Source organism: Carassius auratus, chromosome 22 (genome assembly GCF_003368295.1).
Source record: "Carassius auratus strain Wakin chromosome 22, ASM336829v1, whole genome shotgun sequence".
Classification (NCBI taxonomy): Eukaryota; Metazoa; Chordata; class Actinopteri; order Cypriniformes; family Cyprinidae; genus Carassius; species Carassius auratus.
The window spans coordinates 5,199,099-5,216,007 of NC_039264.1; the positions used below are offsets into that span (position 1 = coordinate 5,199,099).

At 39.0% G+C, this 16,909-nt stretch overlaps 2 protein-coding genes across 2 annotated transcripts; both read left to right on the forward strand.

The window, feature by feature from the left end:
- Window positions 1–324: 324 nt before the first annotated feature.
- LOC113039469 (formimidoyltransferase-cyclodeaminase-like) lies at window positions 325–8,699 on the forward strand. Its single transcript, XM_026197358.1, is given in 15 exon segments — window positions 325–435; window positions 2,263–2,446; window positions 2,530–2,658; window positions 2,764–2,826; window positions 2,829–2,851; window positions 4,190–4,369; window positions 4,524–4,661; window positions 4,750–4,881; window positions 4,966–5,027; window positions 5,130–5,259; window positions 6,709–6,870; window positions 7,024–7,067; window positions 7,427–7,565; window positions 7,812–7,907; window positions 8,114–8,699. Coding segments are annotated over 15 exon segments (1,620 nt in total). The 5' UTR covers window positions 325–381; the 3' UTR covers window positions 8,198–8,699.
- Window positions 8,700–11,226: 2,527 nt separating this feature from the next.
- LOC113039470 (growth/differentiation factor 8) lies at window positions 11,227–15,765 on the forward strand. The gene is made up of 3 exons (XM_026197359.1): window positions 11,227–11,920; window positions 13,088–13,458; window positions 15,178–15,765. The coding sequence occupies exons 1-3, from the start codon at window positions 11,551–11,553 to the stop codon at window positions 15,544–15,546; spliced, it is 1,110 nt and encodes a 369-aa protein (XP_026053144.1). The 5' UTR covers window positions 11,227–11,550; the 3' UTR covers window positions 15,547–15,765.
- Window positions 15,766–16,909: the final 1,144 nt, after the last annotated feature.

The window sequence follows — 16,909 nt, forward strand, 5'->3', positions numbered from 1 at the left end:
GTTTTCAAGAGTCAACTATTAAACTGTCGGTCTTATCAGGTTTTATATTAGCTGCTACATACTGAAAGACCAAATGTCACGTTCTTGCCCCAATTTTTAACCAAGCCATAGTCAGAAGCTGGTTTAGAAAAAGGCCAATGTATTCTGACTTTTTTTTGCGAGGTTTCCCATCAAACATTGTTCAGACTTTGGTAAACCCTCCCAAAAAATGGTTATCTATGAAGACAGGAGAATCATTGCCAACTGACCTATATCCAGTCCACAGGACAGGTTAATTATTCAAAAGATATGTTTGCCGACGCTTTATATGGTTCAATGTTTGGGAACCAACGTAGTCAGTAGACAAGTGTGTGAGAGGAAAGCTTGTGTTGTCTCTCAGTCATGGCTAAGCTGGTGGAATGTGTACCAAATTTCTCAGAGGGGCGTAACAAGGAGGTAAGATAAACACACACAGACCAGTTCCAGTAAGAAAAGTAATTCGGTTCTGTTAATGGTTTTTCCCTCAATGTGGACTTGACATTGTACTGAAATACTCCGACATCTCAGTTTTTTTCCTACAGAGACATTGACTTTTGTTAATTGCTCTATGCACCAGTGTGTTAACACTACTGAATTAAAATAACAGGATAACACATAGCAGTTCGCAAACATAACACAGGCTACTGGTTTTATACAACCAAAATTACTACAATTGAATGACACCAAAATGCACATTCAAGTTAAAAAATGCCTGCATTTGAGTTAGTGAATCAAAAACATCCAGTCTACAGTTCACCCTGATTACAGTATACATAGTGACTTGAATTGGTTCTTTTGTAAATTAAAGACACTCACTTCGTGTGCACCAGTTCTTTAGAGTTTCAAAAGGTGCAACCACTGTAGTCTGATTCCTGGATGACTCTAATGAGTTGATTCTTTTACTGAATCAAAAACAAACAGCGTGACTAGTGACGGTTGTTTTTGTGAATCAAAATTATAGTCCGGTTCCTGGATGAATTACTCTGTTTGATCTTTTTTATTGAACCAAAAACAAAAAAACGCAGCTACTGTATCCTGATTAGCCTACAGAACGAATTACTAGTTCTTTGACAAATTATTATTTTTTTAATCAAAAACACTGTTTTCCGAACGAATGCGCCTGTTCTTTTTAGTCAATCAGATTCAGCGCGACTCTGCAGTTTCCCGAATGAATCGCCATAATGAGTCAGTTCTTCTTAAAGGGATAGTTCAACCAAAAATGAAAATTCTATCATTAATTACTCACCCTTATATCGTTCAAAACTTTTAAGACCTTCATTCACCTTCAGAACACAAATTAAGATATTTTTGATGCATTCCTAGAGCTCTCCGACCCTTCCATAGACAGCAAGGATCCTCATACGATCAAGGCTCAAACGTAGTAAGGACTTCGGTATAATAATCCATGTGACATCAGTGATTCAACTGCAATTTTACAAAGCTACAAGAATACTTTTTGTGCGCAAAGAAAACAAAAATAACAACTTTATTCTACAAATTGCTTCCTCCGTGTCACCCTATTGTGCGATTTTGGAGAACATCACATAAGTCATTTCATTTGTGCACAGAAAGTATTCTTCTAGCTTTTGTAAAATAACGGTCGAACCACTGATGTAACATTAACTCTTTTAACGATCTCTTTGCTACGTTTCTGAGCCTTGATCATGTAAGGATCCTTGCTTTTCATAGGAGGGTTAGATAAAAAATATTTTATTTGTGTTGAGAAGATGAACGAAGGTCTTACAGGTCTTAAACGACATGACGGTAATTATTGACAGAATTTTCATTTTTGGGTGAACTATCCCTTTATTCACTGCATGAGTAGTGTATTCTGATTCTTGATGGAATGATTCGGTTCCTTTCAGTGAAACAAACACTTAGCTTTAAGGTAACTGTGAGACTTTAATCACCAAATAAAAATGTTTTATGAAAAGTTATTGTTTAGTACGCCTTTTGTTGTTTACAAATGAAGGCCAAGTAAACTGTAAAAACTGCATTGCATGAATTGTTTTGAAATGTATTTTTACAGAAATTCTCTCAAGTGGATTAACTGCATTTGTTTTTACAGATATAAGCTCCACACTTTCAAAAAGTATAATTAAAAAAGTAAATAAACATACTTTATATTAACACTCAAAGTAAAATTACAATTAAATTATTTATTTATCTTCTTTAGAGCCTGTGTATGATGATGTACCAATTTTTAAGTGTTTTGCGATATTTTGTCCAATATGTAATATCCAGGTCATTGACGCCATAGCCGATGCCATCTCTGCCACAGAGGGCTGCAGTTTGCTGGACGTCGACCCAGGCTCTTCAACAAACAGGACGGTGTACACTTTTGTGGGACAACCCATGGCTGTCATCGAGGGGGCGCTGAATGCCGCCCGTGTCGCGTTTAAACTCATAGACATGACCAAACACTCAGGTACTGCTGTGGAGGGAGTACATGATCTAGACATATCATACTTCACATGAGTTTAGTTTGTTAAACACAATGTTTTTGAACAGGTGAACACCCTCGCATGGGTGCGATGGATGTGTGTCCCTTCATACCGGTGCAGAACGTCAGCATGGAGGAGTGTGTACAGTGTGCCAATCAGTTTGGCCAGAGATTGTCAGACATGCTCAATGTGCCTGGTGTGTTTGTACAAGCAAAGGTCATGCTGCCTGTTAGCTGAATCGTTTGAGAATTGCTTCAGTTTTGACCTCCATTCTCCTTTGTTACTTGTCTTGACCTTTTAGTCTATCTCTACGGAGAGGCGGCCAGAAAAGAGAGCAGAAGGTCACTTCCCTCAGTCCGTGCAGGGAATATGAAGCATTACCGGAGAAGGTAAAAACTCAGCTAGACCTCAATTCTGTTCACTTCTTAGGGTTCGTAGACCAATAGTCCATGACCACTTTACAGTCTTCTTAAGGCCTGTTCACACCAAGAACGATAACTATATTAGTGTCCACATTAATGTACAATATCTTTCTGTTTATTATTAGCAGCACTGCAGTGTCACTTTAAATACTTAAGTTCTTCAGATATTTATGGATTCTGATTGGCTGTCAGTGTTTACATAGTCTGAATAAAGTCATTCCGATAATCTGTCTTTTTGTTGTTTTGTTTTTTGCAATAATTATTTGGTTTGCCCACTAGGTGGCAACACTGGCCCAGACAGTTTGTTAACTTATGTCCGTAATGCAATTTGTATTGCTTATAAGCTTCTGGAGAAAAATAGTGCAAAAAGTGGTCAAGGATAAAACTTTCTAGCAGTGTTGGAGAAAGTTAATAAAAAAATAATAACATATTAAAATTTTCTGTTACTCCATGAAAAAGTAACTAATTGAGTTACTTAGTTACTTATTTTAGAAAGTAATGAATTCAGTTACCTTTCCCATGCCTTACTTGTTAAAAGTTATATTTCTGGCAACTGTAGAGGGCCCTTTCACACCAAAAGTGAAATGAATAAGCCTCAGGCTGAAGAAAGTGCCTCACTCCCAATTTCTTTCAATACATGGAAAGGAGAACAGTCAGTGAATAAATGGGAAAACAAAAAATACTTGCGTTACTTATTACAACCATGAGAACTCATGATTTGAGTAAGAAGCTGAGGTAATCAAAAACCAAATTTGCCAGTAAGAGAAGGGGAAGGGGTTGCTGAACTGACATCTATAAAGAACCAACCTTTTCTAGGGAAATGCTGCATAATCATATTATCTTGTAACTATTGTAACTATTGTAACCATGTAACTATTCATATATATACAAACCTTTTCGCTGCAGGGATTCTCTGGGATCAGTTCTTGTCTCAAGTGATGAAGTTCATAAATGATCGAGACATCAGTGAGACTCTTAGGTGTTGGGTACTGAACTGGTTAAACTGGTTCTCTGGCATGGTCAGAGCAATTGCGATTGTGATCGGAGAATTCAGCTGAGGATCATTTTTGTTGTCGGGAAACACCAGGTTTAACGTAAGTCAGGTGCAAAGGGGAATTTCCACCACAACGTCCAAACTGAAGTATAGTTTAGGCACGCTTTCTCATTCGGATGTATGCATATGCAAAGCATTCGCATCAAAACTTTTAGACTTCACACATGTGTTCTACATTCTGAGGAGCAGCACTTATTTATGTGCCATTAAGTTAAAGAAATGTGCTTTATTTTTCTGACCTCTTTCCTCAGCTCAAGAAGAGCGAATGGGCCCCTGAATATGGCCCCGCCGCCTTCGTCCCTTCTTGGGGCGCCACAGTCACCGGCGCCCGAAAGTTTCTCATCGCCTACAACGTGAACCTTCTGAGCACTAAGGAACAGGCTCACCGAATCGCACTGGATATTAGAGAACAGGGCCGTGGGAAAGATCAGGTGTGTCTGTGTGTGACCTCAGTGGGTCGGTCTAGGTTTTCAGAGTGCGTCAAATCTCCAACTTGAGAATAATTGTACTGTATGTATGTATCACTTCCCTGAGGTTTCGATTATGTTCTTGTTCCTGTTAATTCACCGATTGTTCCTCCCGCAGCCTGGGCTTCTGAGAAGGGTTCAGGGAATGGGATGGTACTTGGAGGAGGCCAGCCTCGCTCAGGTGTCCACCAACATCCTGGACTTTGAGGTGACGCCCATGCACACGGTCTATGAGGAGATCTGCATTGATGCCAAGGTGAGATCGTTTTTTTTCAAAGCTGAATCAGAATCATTTGAAACTGAATCGGAAGTGAATCGGGTGCGTGTTCGCTCTCCCTGTCCAGGATTTGAACCTTCCAGTGGTGGGGTCCCAGATAGTCGGGCTGATTCCTCTGAAGGCGATGCTGGACTGTGCGGACTTCTACATCCAAAAAGAAAAGCTCTTCGTTGTGGAAGAGGAGCACAAAATCCGACTGGTGGGTTAATATGAACATGGTCAAACATTCAACTCAGCAGCAAGTCAAAGGTCTGATGGCACTCCTCTTACATTCCTCTGTCAGGTTATCAGCAAATTAGGACTCGACTCCTTGGGACCATTTGTTCCAAAGGAGAGAATCATAGAGTAAGACCTACGATACATTGCATTTAACAAAAATTAGTGACATTCTTTTTCTGTTTGGCTTCTCGGTGATGTCTGTATCTGATTGGTTGATGCTGAGTTTAGGTATATGGTACGGGACAACCGGGACGATGGCCGGCTTGTGTCTCTGTCTCTAGAGAAGTTCGTCCACAGTGTTGGGGCCAGAACAGCGGCTCCTGGTGGAGGGTCTGTTTCTGCGGCAATCGCTGCTATGGTAATCGTGAAGATTATGCCTTTATCATTTATATCTATATTCATTTATATATAGAATAACCATACATTTTCATACTGACAGTATATTTTTTATATACAGATTGCACTATTTGTATGCTTATATAATACATTTTTAAATATATGTATTTAAAAGATATCATATATACAGTGGGGATCGAAAGTTTGGGCACCCCTTGCAGTATCTGTGAAAATATGAGTAATTTTCAAAAAATAAGAGAGATCATACTAAATGCATGTTATTTTTTATTTAGTACTGTCCTGAGTAAGATATTGTACATAAAATATTTTAACATTTAGTCCACAAGACAAAAAAAATGCTGAAATTATTAAAATAACCCTACTCAAAAGTTTGGGAACCCTTGGTTCTTAGTACTGTGTTCTGTTACCTGATGATCCTCGACTGTCTTTCTGTTTTGTGATGGTTGTGCATGAGTCCCTTGTTTGTTCTGAACAGTTAAACTGAGCAGCGTTCCTCAGAAAAATCTTTAAGGTCCTGCAGATTCTTCAGTTTTCCAGCATCTTTGCATATTTGAACCCTTTCCAGCAGTGACTTTATGATTTTGAGATGCACCTTATCACACTGAGGACATTTGAGGGACTCAAACACAACTATTTAAAAAGATTCAAACATTCACTGATGCTCCAGAAGGAAACAAGATGCATTAAGAGCTGGGGGGTGAAAACTTTTGGAATTTGAAGATCAAGGTAAATTGTACTTAATTTGTGTACCGGGAAACATACAAGTATCTTCTGTTGCTTACGAAGGGCAGAACTAAATGGAAAAAAATTTATTTCAACAAAATAAGACAAATTTGGCCATCTTCATTGTGTTCAAAAGTTTTCACCCCCCAGCTCTTAATGCATCTTGTTTCCTTCTGGAGCATCAGTGAATGTTGGAATCTTTTTAAATAGTTGTGTTTGAGTCCCTCAAATGTCCTCAGTGTGAAAAGATGTATCTCAAAATCATACAGTCACTGCTGGAAAGGGTTCAAATATGCAAAGATGCTGGAAAACTGAAGAATCTGCAGGACCTTAAAGATTTTTCTGAAGAACGCTGCTCAGTTTAACTGTTCACAACAAACAAGGGACTCATGCACAACCATCACAAAACAGAAAGACAGTCGAGGATCATTGGGTAACAGAACACAGTACTAAGAACCAAGGGTTCCCAAACTTTTGAGTGGGTTATTTTAATAATTTCAGCATTTTTTTTGTCTTGTGGACTAAATGTTAATATCTTTTATGCACAATATCTTACCCAGGACAGTACTAAATAAAAAATAACATGCATTTAGTATGATCTCTCTTATTTTTTGAAAATTACTCATATTTTCACAGATTCTGCAAGGGGTGCCCAAACTTTCGAGCCCCACTGTATGTATATATTATATATATTATTTATTTTTATGTCTATGTGTCTTATTGTAAGGGTGCAGCTCTGGGCTGCATGGTCGGTCAGATGACATACGGGAAGAGGCAGTTTGAGTCTCTGGATGCGGAGATGAGGAAACTTATTCCTCCGTTTCATGAAGCCATGAATGACTTATTATTAAAAGTGGACGCTGATTCGGCAGCTTTTAACAGCTACATGGTACACGACCACATATAACCATAGAAATGTACAGTTGGCCAATTAAAATGTATGGATTTATTTGCCAGCATATACATACCACTTGTGTAACAAAATAGATGATACTACCTTGACATTGAATTGAATTGTTTTCTTGCGTGTTTTTCGGTACAGGCTGCTCTGAAATTGCCCAAAGGCACACCTGATGAAATCAAAAGGTACAGATAATGGCCTCTGTGGAGTTCAAACAAACTAAAACATCCTTCCAATCCATCAAACTAGAGACACTACATGTCGCAGAAAACTAAAGCGCATTCCATATCATGTTAAACCAGTTTAAGCATTTGATTGATTGCGAACAAATGTCATGCATCACAAAAAGAAACAGTAAAAGGCTAGACATATATTTGCAGAGAAAAGCAATAACTACCATGTTACACAACATGCATTTGACTGCCAACGTAAATTCTCTTTAGCTGTAGAATGCAAATTACAACTGCATTGGCAAAAACACACATAAACATTGTGCAGTAGCTAGGACAACCTTTCAAAATGTCTAACCCCTTTGACTGCACAGGAGGGAGGAAGCCATGCAGGAGGGTCTGAAGGCGGCGGTGGGCGTTCCTCTGTCTCTGGCAGAGAGAATAAACACACTGTGGCCTGTTCTCAAAGAGATGGTAAAATACGGAAATGTGGCGTGTAAATCAGACATTCAGGTGAGGCTGAACTATTCAATAAAAAAAATGTAAATATTTATAAAAAAACATTTTTTTTTTTGCTTGTGATGACATATGCAAAGACAAAAACAAAACAAAAAAAAACATCCTTTCAAGCAAAGCACTTTCCACTGAGAGTAAAAAGCTGATTTTGCATTTGGAAAAATGAAAAATAACATGACTTTGATGGTCATAGATAAGCTGATATCAGCATTTATTGCAATGCACGATTCCTGTCATGTGCAGGTATCGGCAAAAGCTTTGGAAACAGCAGTATTTGGAGCATATTACAACGTTATTATAAACCTGAAGGACATCACAGATGCTTCATTCAGGGCCGCCGTGAGTATCAGAAAACATTGAACAACTGCTATTACAAATCTACGTCATAATTCCCATAATGCATTTTAATCATCCCCACTTTTTTCAACATTTAATAACCACACTTTAGAGACACGAAACTTGCTTTGAGGAACTCAGAAATGTCAAAGAGCTAATTGGAATTGTTCCTGGTGATCATGGTCATATTTGTGGTTTGTTGTTTTTAGACTGAAGCGACAGTGTCTGCGCTGTTAAAGAACGCCAGAGAGAATGCTAACTTAGCACTGGAGACAGCCGACCGCAGGAAATGATGCAGACTGTAACACACAAGAACAAATCAAATAAAGACATGCTGATGTGCCACTTAATACCCTCTGGTGCACAGACTGCCACTGTAAGTGCATTAGTTTAAACGCATTTTATAACCACGTTACAAACATGAATGATGAATAAAATTGCGCAGCTTGTTAAGGAAAGAGATTTTGGCAAAAACACTTACACATACCAGAATAAGAGCTGTGCGAATGTGCTCTTTTGACATAAACAAACAGCCAGAAGACTATAGAAACAGCCTTTCAACACACTGGCAACCATCCAAAATATCTTAGAATAATAGCAGCAAGGATTGCACTGACAAGCACTGCTCATATTTCAATACACAGTGTATAAATACTTTTCTTGCCACTTCCAAGTAACAAATTTAAAGTGAGTGACAATGTAATGAATGAAGTAATTGTAATGTAACATTCCTTAGGTTTGCAAAAGAGCCTGACACTTGCCATTAATAATAAAAAAAACTAACAACAACAACAAAAAGTGGTTGTGGTTTGTGCTTTCATATTTTGAAAAAGCAGTCTGACCCATTTTCTGACCGCATCGTAGATCTCATAGTTGTAATGATAGGAAACACACCAAGCTGTTTTTACTATCTCAAGATCTAGAATAACATGCACCCACTAAACTGGAAAAATATCTAACAGATTAATCAGTTTGGTTTTATCTTTTCAAATATCTCATGACAACAGCTTTATTCTCCATTACACCTGCTTTTATCTCTCTGAGGAGTGTTAGTTTTTGTTTGAACTTGATGATGCCCCAGCAGGTGGTGCTGTGAATGGCCCACCAAAGGCTACGCTCAATATCCCACTTCCTCTGTCCTTGCCTAGCTCTCATCTGTTGTTGTTTTTGCATCTATTAAAGCTGCACTGCTGGAAAAGAGAGATAGATAGATCAGAGGCATCTGTTTCTGCAGTTGCACAGAACAGCTGTGGCAATATTGTCCTCGGTCGCCAGCTCTGCATATTCTAGAGGCAACCCATCACCAAAACACAATGCTACAACTATAACGGAGGTCAAAAAGAATAGAAAACCCATTTAAAATTGGTGGTGTTTTCTCATACACTCATTTTCAGGTGTGTACACAGAAAACATTTTGTATAAAACCGTATCAAATGCTTGGATACACACTTAAAATGTCTTTGAACAATTAGCAACTATTCAAACATGCTAAAAGGAATACTCAAAACACCCACTGAATTGGCCCTTTACAAAGACTGTTACTGTTGCTATGTCCTACAAGCTGTGGCGTTCTCACGCCAAACACCATGTTCTCACATGGGTAAAATACACGGCGGAGCAAAGACGACACTGACAATTCACCGACAGGCAAGACAGAGCAGCTTACTTTTTGTATGAAACAAAATGTCAGCTTTCAATTTTTTTCATTTTGTAAGAAATTCAAGGTTTGCGTTAATATTCTGAGTTTGCATTTCTCTGTTTTAATTCATTTTGATGAATGCTAAATCAGTTTTTTTGCAAGTGTGATGAATTAATGCATTTACATTCACATTTAGTCCAGAATGGGATGGTGCTCAAATGGTTCAGGTCATAATTAGAAGGAAGAGGCTATTATGTGAGTCTAGGAGAGCATAAGTTTAAGTGGACGTCCATTCCATGTGGAGTCCCACAAGGGTCAGTTCTTGCACCGCTCTTGTTTAGTCTGTATATGCTTCCACTTAGTCAAATAATGAGAAAGAACCAAATTGCCTATCACAGCTATACTGATGAGACCCAGATTTACCTAGCCTTATCTCCAAATGACTACAGCCCCATTGATTCCCTCTGCCAATGCATTGATGAAATTAATCGTTGGATGTGCCATAATTTCTTCAGTTAAACAAGGAAAAAACTGAAGTCATTGCATTTGGAAACAAAGATGAAGTTTTCAAGGTGAATGCATACCTTGACTCTAGGGGTCAAACAACTAAGAAACAAGTCAGGAATCTTGGTGTGATTCTGGAGACAGACCTTAGTTTCATTAGTCATGTCAAGCAGTAACTAAATCAGCATACTATCATTTAAAAAACATTGCACGAATTAGATGTTTTGTTTCCAGCCAAGACTTGGAGAAACTAGTTCATGCCTTTATCACCAGCAGGGTGAACTATTGTAATGGGCTCCTCACTGGCCTTCCCAAAAAGACGATCAGACAGCTGCAGCTCATCCAGAACGCTGCTGCCAGGATTCTGACTAGAACCTGAAAATCTGAGCATATCACACCAGTCCTCAGGTCCTTACACTGGCTTCCAGTTACATTTAGGATTGATTTTAAAGTACTTTTATTCGTATATGAGTCACTAAATGACCTAGGACCGAAATATATTGCAGATATGTTCATTGAATATAAGCCTAACAGACCACTCAGATCGTTAGGATCGAGTCAGTTAGAAATACCAAGGGTTCACACAAAACAAGGGGAGTCCGTCTTTAGTTACTATGCCGCCCGCAGTTGGAATCAGCTTCCAGAAGAGATCAGATGTGCTAAAACACTAGTCACATTTAAATCTAGACTTAAAACTCATCTGTTTAGCTGTTCATTTATTGAATGAGCACTGTGCAATGTCCGAACTGATTGCACTATATTTTCACTGTTTTCTGTTTATGTAAAATCATTTTCTAACTGTTTTTAAATTCATTTTAATTAAATAAATATTTTATCATTTTAAAAGTTTTTAAAATTGCTTGTTTTATTTTTGTTATAATTTTTCTTCATGATTATTTTACTTTCTCTTATGTTAAAGCACTTTGAATTACCATTGTGTACGAAATGTGCTATATAAATAAACTTGCCTTGCCTTACGTAACTGGTGTTACTTGTAATGTGTTACCCCCAACACTGGTTGTGACGGATCTTGTTTCAACAAACAATCAGATAGCATCAAGCTAAAAACATTCAAAAACCCATTGAAACTCTATATCAACTATAGCAACACTGTAAAAACCTTTCAGAACAACCTAGTACCCTAGCAACTACCCATAAGACCTAAGCAACAACATGAGGGTATCTTAAATAAAAATACAACAACATAATATTAAATGAAATTTCTATGATATTTGGGGTATTTGCATAAAGAAATGTGTGGAATAAAACAAATACAACTGAAAATCCTTAAATCAAAACCTAATGACCCTAACCTCTCTGGACTCTCCTCTCATCTGGACTTGTTCCTATCAATCCCACCAATCATGGGATATCTAACAGCAGGGAATCTTAAGTATAAAACTGCCTGGGAGGCTGAACATCTGTCCAGTGCTGTTTGGAGAGATTGCATAAAGGCCATCCGTTTCCAAATGCGTAAACGTCTGCAAAGACGCATCAGAAAACATGTTTATCCTTCTTTATCTGAGCTTTTGGAGTGTGTTGGGGTCGCACAGCCAGAGCCTGAGCTCAACAGCAGCAACAAAAACAACAACATTGCAAGCATTTGTGACACCTGGAGAAGACAACGGCCAATGCACGACCTGCCAGTTTAGACAGCAGAGTAAACTCATGCGCCTGCACTCCATTAAGTCTCAGATTTTGAGCATCCTGCGTCTAGAACAAGCTCCGAATATCAGCAGAGACACTGTCAAGCTACTCTTACCCAAGGCACCTCCACTGCAGGAGCTCCTGGATCAGTATGACCAAAATGGAGGCATTAGTGAGGATGAGGAACAAAGCAGCAGTGAGACCATCATTACCATGGCCACAGAACGTAAGTAATAAGATGCACTGCAATATGTAGTGTTCACAAACATGTGGACACAAAGGTCACACTTAGAATGTATGCCAAGTTACTTCTGTGAAAGTTTGATTATCAGCTGCACATGCTACTTTATTTGTTATATTGTTATTGAATGCAATGAAACTCATACTTTTTGAAGTGTGGCTTAAGTATCCAAATGCATTTGAGGGCCTTGTATTATCTGAAAGGGTTGACTATGAACCCACTATGGTTCATTCATTCAGCTGTTGTTGGAAGATGGCCAAAGGCAACAGACCTTGTTTTACGCAAAACTGAGCACCAAGAGGAAACAAAGAAAGCACATTTGGCTTGTGAAGATAAGGGCTCTTTTCAACGATTTTCAATGGAAACCTTAGTTACAGTAATTACTCGATAAATACATCCAACTGTGGTGATTTACATTTTCCAACTGTGACAGCATAAAAAGAGATTAAAGAAAGATTAATAAAGGTTCTTATTCTGCTCCGAGAATTTGAATTTTACTCTAGCAACAATAGGATTTTGACAAACTTATGCAAGGATGGGAAACTCCGCCCCTGGAAGGCCTCTGTCCCACAGATTTTTGGTCCAAATGTACTAATAAACACCCCTACCTGGAATTTTCAAGTGATCAGTTTTTTTAGGGTTGGAACTCAAATCTGCAGAACAGTGGTCCCAGGAGCAGAGTTGCCTATTGTCTAGGGATGGTGCAACATCTTGTCAGTGGGGCTTTTTAATATGCAAAGCTTTCTACCTTTGCATATTAGTAAATTAGAGTAGTAACCCTTAAGGTACTACTTTGAACTTTTGGGGTAAATACGCTGCTAAGTTACTGGTACTTGTTACTGACCTGGTAACAAGTCCTTGTACCCCAGAAGCAGGGTTCCTTAAATATTGCCCTGGAGGGCCAATGCCCTGCAGAGTTTACCTCCAACCTTAATCAAACACACCCGAGTGATCTCATTAAGGTCTTCAGGACCCCTAGAAAATCACAAGTAAGTAAGTTTGATTAGGGTTTGAGCTCAACTCTGAAGGGCAGTGGCCCTCCAGTAAGGATTTGAGGAACCCTGCCCTGTAAAATGTATTTGCACGTTATATCTTCTGAGAGTGTGGCGTGAAAAAGGTATTCATAGTCTTAGTAAACGTAATACCTTGCAGCTCAAGCCTTCACCCATCTTGAGGGAATGCCGAAGTGTTGCATGTTCTCCCTGAGCCCGAAGATTATGCCTAACAGCATCCTCAAGGCCCTGCTCTGGATCTACCTCCGACCAGCTGAGGAGCCAACCACGGTCTTCATCCAGATATCTCACCTGAGGGCTTCGTCTGAAGGGAGCAACCACTCAAGAATACGAGCGCAAAAAATTGACGTGAACGCCCGGACAAACTCCTGGCAGCACATCAACATGAAGCAGCTGTTGCAGTTGTGGCTCAAACAGCCGGAGAGTCACTTTGGGATAGAAATCAAGGCCTTTGATGTAAATGGAAATGACCTGGCTGTGACCTCCGCAGAATCTGGAGAAGAAGGACTGGTAAGTCAGTGCATGCATTGGTACTTAGATCCATGCTTCTTTAGGAGTCAACAAAGTATATTTCGCTTGTCAAATTCTGGACAAAGTTTTTATTAACAGATATGCCAAAGATTTATGAAAGTGTAGCTCCAACCCTGATCATACTCACCTGAAACAACTTCTTAAAAGGATAGTTAATCCAAAAATTCTGTCATTAATTACTCACCCTCATGTCTTTCCAAACATGTAAGACCTTCATTCATCTTCGTAAAACAACGTGAAGACATTCTTGATGAAATCCGAGAGCTTTTTGACCCTACATAGACAGCAATGTAACTGACATGTTAAAGGCCCAGAAAGGAAGTTAGGACATCGTCAGAAAAGTCCCTGTGACATCGGGGGTTCAAACTTAATTTTATCAAATACTATAATACCCAAGACATGTCACTCGTATAGTTTTGAATGTGAAAAATACAATGCTCAATATAGTCGCTTAATTGCAGGAAGCCCCGCCTTCTGAATGAAAGAGCCAATCGCTGATCATTAAAGTCAGCGTGTCATTGCAGGTTCCGTTAGAAATCCCGGCTGCTATAGAAATAGTCAGCTTTCTGAGACGTGCGCTTAGGACTGCGAATGCAAACTGGCTGATCTATCCTGAGAACTAAGATTTTTATAACAATATTTGAGCAAAATAAACTACATTTATGACACAGTTGTTATCAGTTTTCTGTTGTTATCACTTTATCGCAAGCTTACAAAACAGTTTTGTAGAATTTGATGTTTCCCCATTCAAATAGATAGGAGTTGCTCTTGCATGCCCAAGAGGCGTTTCAAAAACTGGCCACAGAGTGACATGACTTTTCTTAAAGAGACTTTGATTTTATGAAGCTGCAAGAATACTTTTTGTGCACAAAGAATACCAAAATGACTTTATTCAGCTTTTCCGTCACATGGACTATAATTTTAATGATGTCCTCAATACTTTTCAAGGCCTCAAGCATGGTAGTTGCATTGTTGTCTATGCAGGGTCAAAAAGCTCTGCATTTCACAAATTTTTGTTCTGAAGATGAATGAAGGTCTTATGGGTTTGGAATGAGATGAGGGTCAGTAATTAGAAGTTTAATCTCTGGGTGAACTATCCCTTTAATATCTTTAGAAGCCTCTAATAATTACAGACAGGTGTGACTGACTCAGCAGGTAGGTAGGTCTACAGGAACAGGATTGGGCATGTCTGGTGATTTCCAACTCTGTTCCTGAAAGCCCCACAACACTGCACATTTTGCTTTTATACTTTGTATGACGCACTGATTTTAGGTCTTGACTTCTCTTACTAACGAGTGGATGACCTGAATCATGTGCGCTTGAATAAGGAGACATGCAAAATGTGCATTGGCACTTGGGAACTGCTGGTCTTGTGAATAAAGATATATTTGACCTAAAGATGTCTAGCTTTCAAATTGTATGTGCATCTTGTGTAGTTTAAAAGAATTGGTTTATGAATCGGTCAAATCTTATTCAGGCTTGCTAGGTCTTGCCAAGTCTTAATGAGTTGTCAGAGTCATGGTGGAGGACAAGGTACGTTCGAACTCCACAAAGAGCCATTATATGCTTGAACATAGATTTGATTGTTAAGGTTTGTTTGGGGTGTATTGCAATTAATATCAAGTATATTCTTAATTGCACTATTGAACTTCATTGACCATGACTTGTTTTCCATTTTTCCAACGTCCGCCCTTCCAGCAACCCTTCCTGGAAGTGAAAATATCAGACACTGGCAAGCGGTCCAGACGGGACACAGGCCTCGATTGTGATGAGCACTCCACCGAGTCACGTTGCTGCCGGTATCCACTCACCGTCGACTTCGAGGAGTTCGGTTGGGACTGGATAATTGCTCCCAAGCGTTACAAGGCCAATTACTGCTCCGGTGAATGTGTGCAGAAGTACCCCCACAGTCACATTGTCAACAAGGCCAACCCTCGGGGCAGCGTAGGCCCATGCTGCACGCCCACCAAGATGTCACCCATAAACATGCTGTATTTCAATGACCGTGAGCAGATAATCTACGGAAAAATCCCTTCAATGGTCGTGGACCTTTGTGGCTGCTCCTGAGCTTCTTGAGTAGCTACAGCAAGCCCTCACCACTCTGGACCAGAGGGGAAGTGAAAATAACCTTTACCTTGTCCCTGACAAAATAGTTCCTGCTAAAACAATTGACCACACCAGGATCCCAACAAACCAACTTATCCAATGACTTTAGTTCGTTCTCATTGACTTTTGCAAACAAGGACAATAGTACCATGGTGACAAGGCTTTCTTTGTTTATGAAGGTATAAGTATTCCTCTGTGAATGCAGTTGAGCATAGAGATGACCTGATGGGCTTTACCAGCTTGATATCAGAATGTAAAAATTGCAAAAAAGTACTTTAAGTTTTAAATTAATGTCAAAGGGGGTTGTATAGTTGATTATTTATATAAAGTCACTTATCCCCCAGTGACCCAAAAACAGGAACACTGACCCAGAAACTCACTCAGCTTTTTAGACATTGCTGGAACATGTCAACTACCCAAAAGCCTGCATCTTTTGTTTCTTATCAACAAAATTCACTAGTTAGCCTACACAATGTCATAGGCAAGAGATGAACATAGAGATGTTTTTTTTAAAAAACATTGAACTAATTGTATAGATTCTATAGTTCAAAATCATGTTGTAGTTTTGATCTGATGTACCAAGTAAAATGCTTGTTATTGATGTCTCTGAGTTGTTTTTTCGTGTCCTTAAAGGACCTCTTTGGTGTTGTCCCTTTGTAACCCTTAACAGAGTGACACCACTGACACCATTCCAAGCATGTGGAGCACATTATGGTGCTCAAAAGCAACAAACCCATATTCCATGGAAGCCAAAGCCTCTCTTCTGTTATTTTGTTCTCTGGAGGGCTCCTCTGTGGGATGGAGGCCCCGTGGGGCAACAACAGTAGAAGTCTGTCCCCAGGACAATGAGTGCACTTCAGAAAAGTTTTAATGTGATTTTTCAAAAAGGTTTTTCATATCATTTATCTGTATGTTTTTTTTATGGATGATTATACATACATACATACATACACACACACACACACACACACACACACATATATATATAATTAGAATATCATCAAAAAGTTTATTTAATTCACTTATTCCATTTAAAAAGTGAAACTTTTAAATTATATGTATTCATTACACACAGACTGATATATTTCAAATGTTTATTTCTTTTAATTTTGATGTTTATAACTGAAAGCTAAGGAAAGTCCCAAATTCAGTATCTCAGAAAATTAGAATATTGTGAAAAGGTTCAATAATGAAGACACCTGGTGCCACAGTCTAATCAGCTAATTAACTCAAAACACCTGCAAAGGCCTTTAAATGGTTTCTCAGTAGTTCTGTGGGCTACAAAATCATGGGGAAGACTGCTGACTTGACAGTTGTCCAAAAG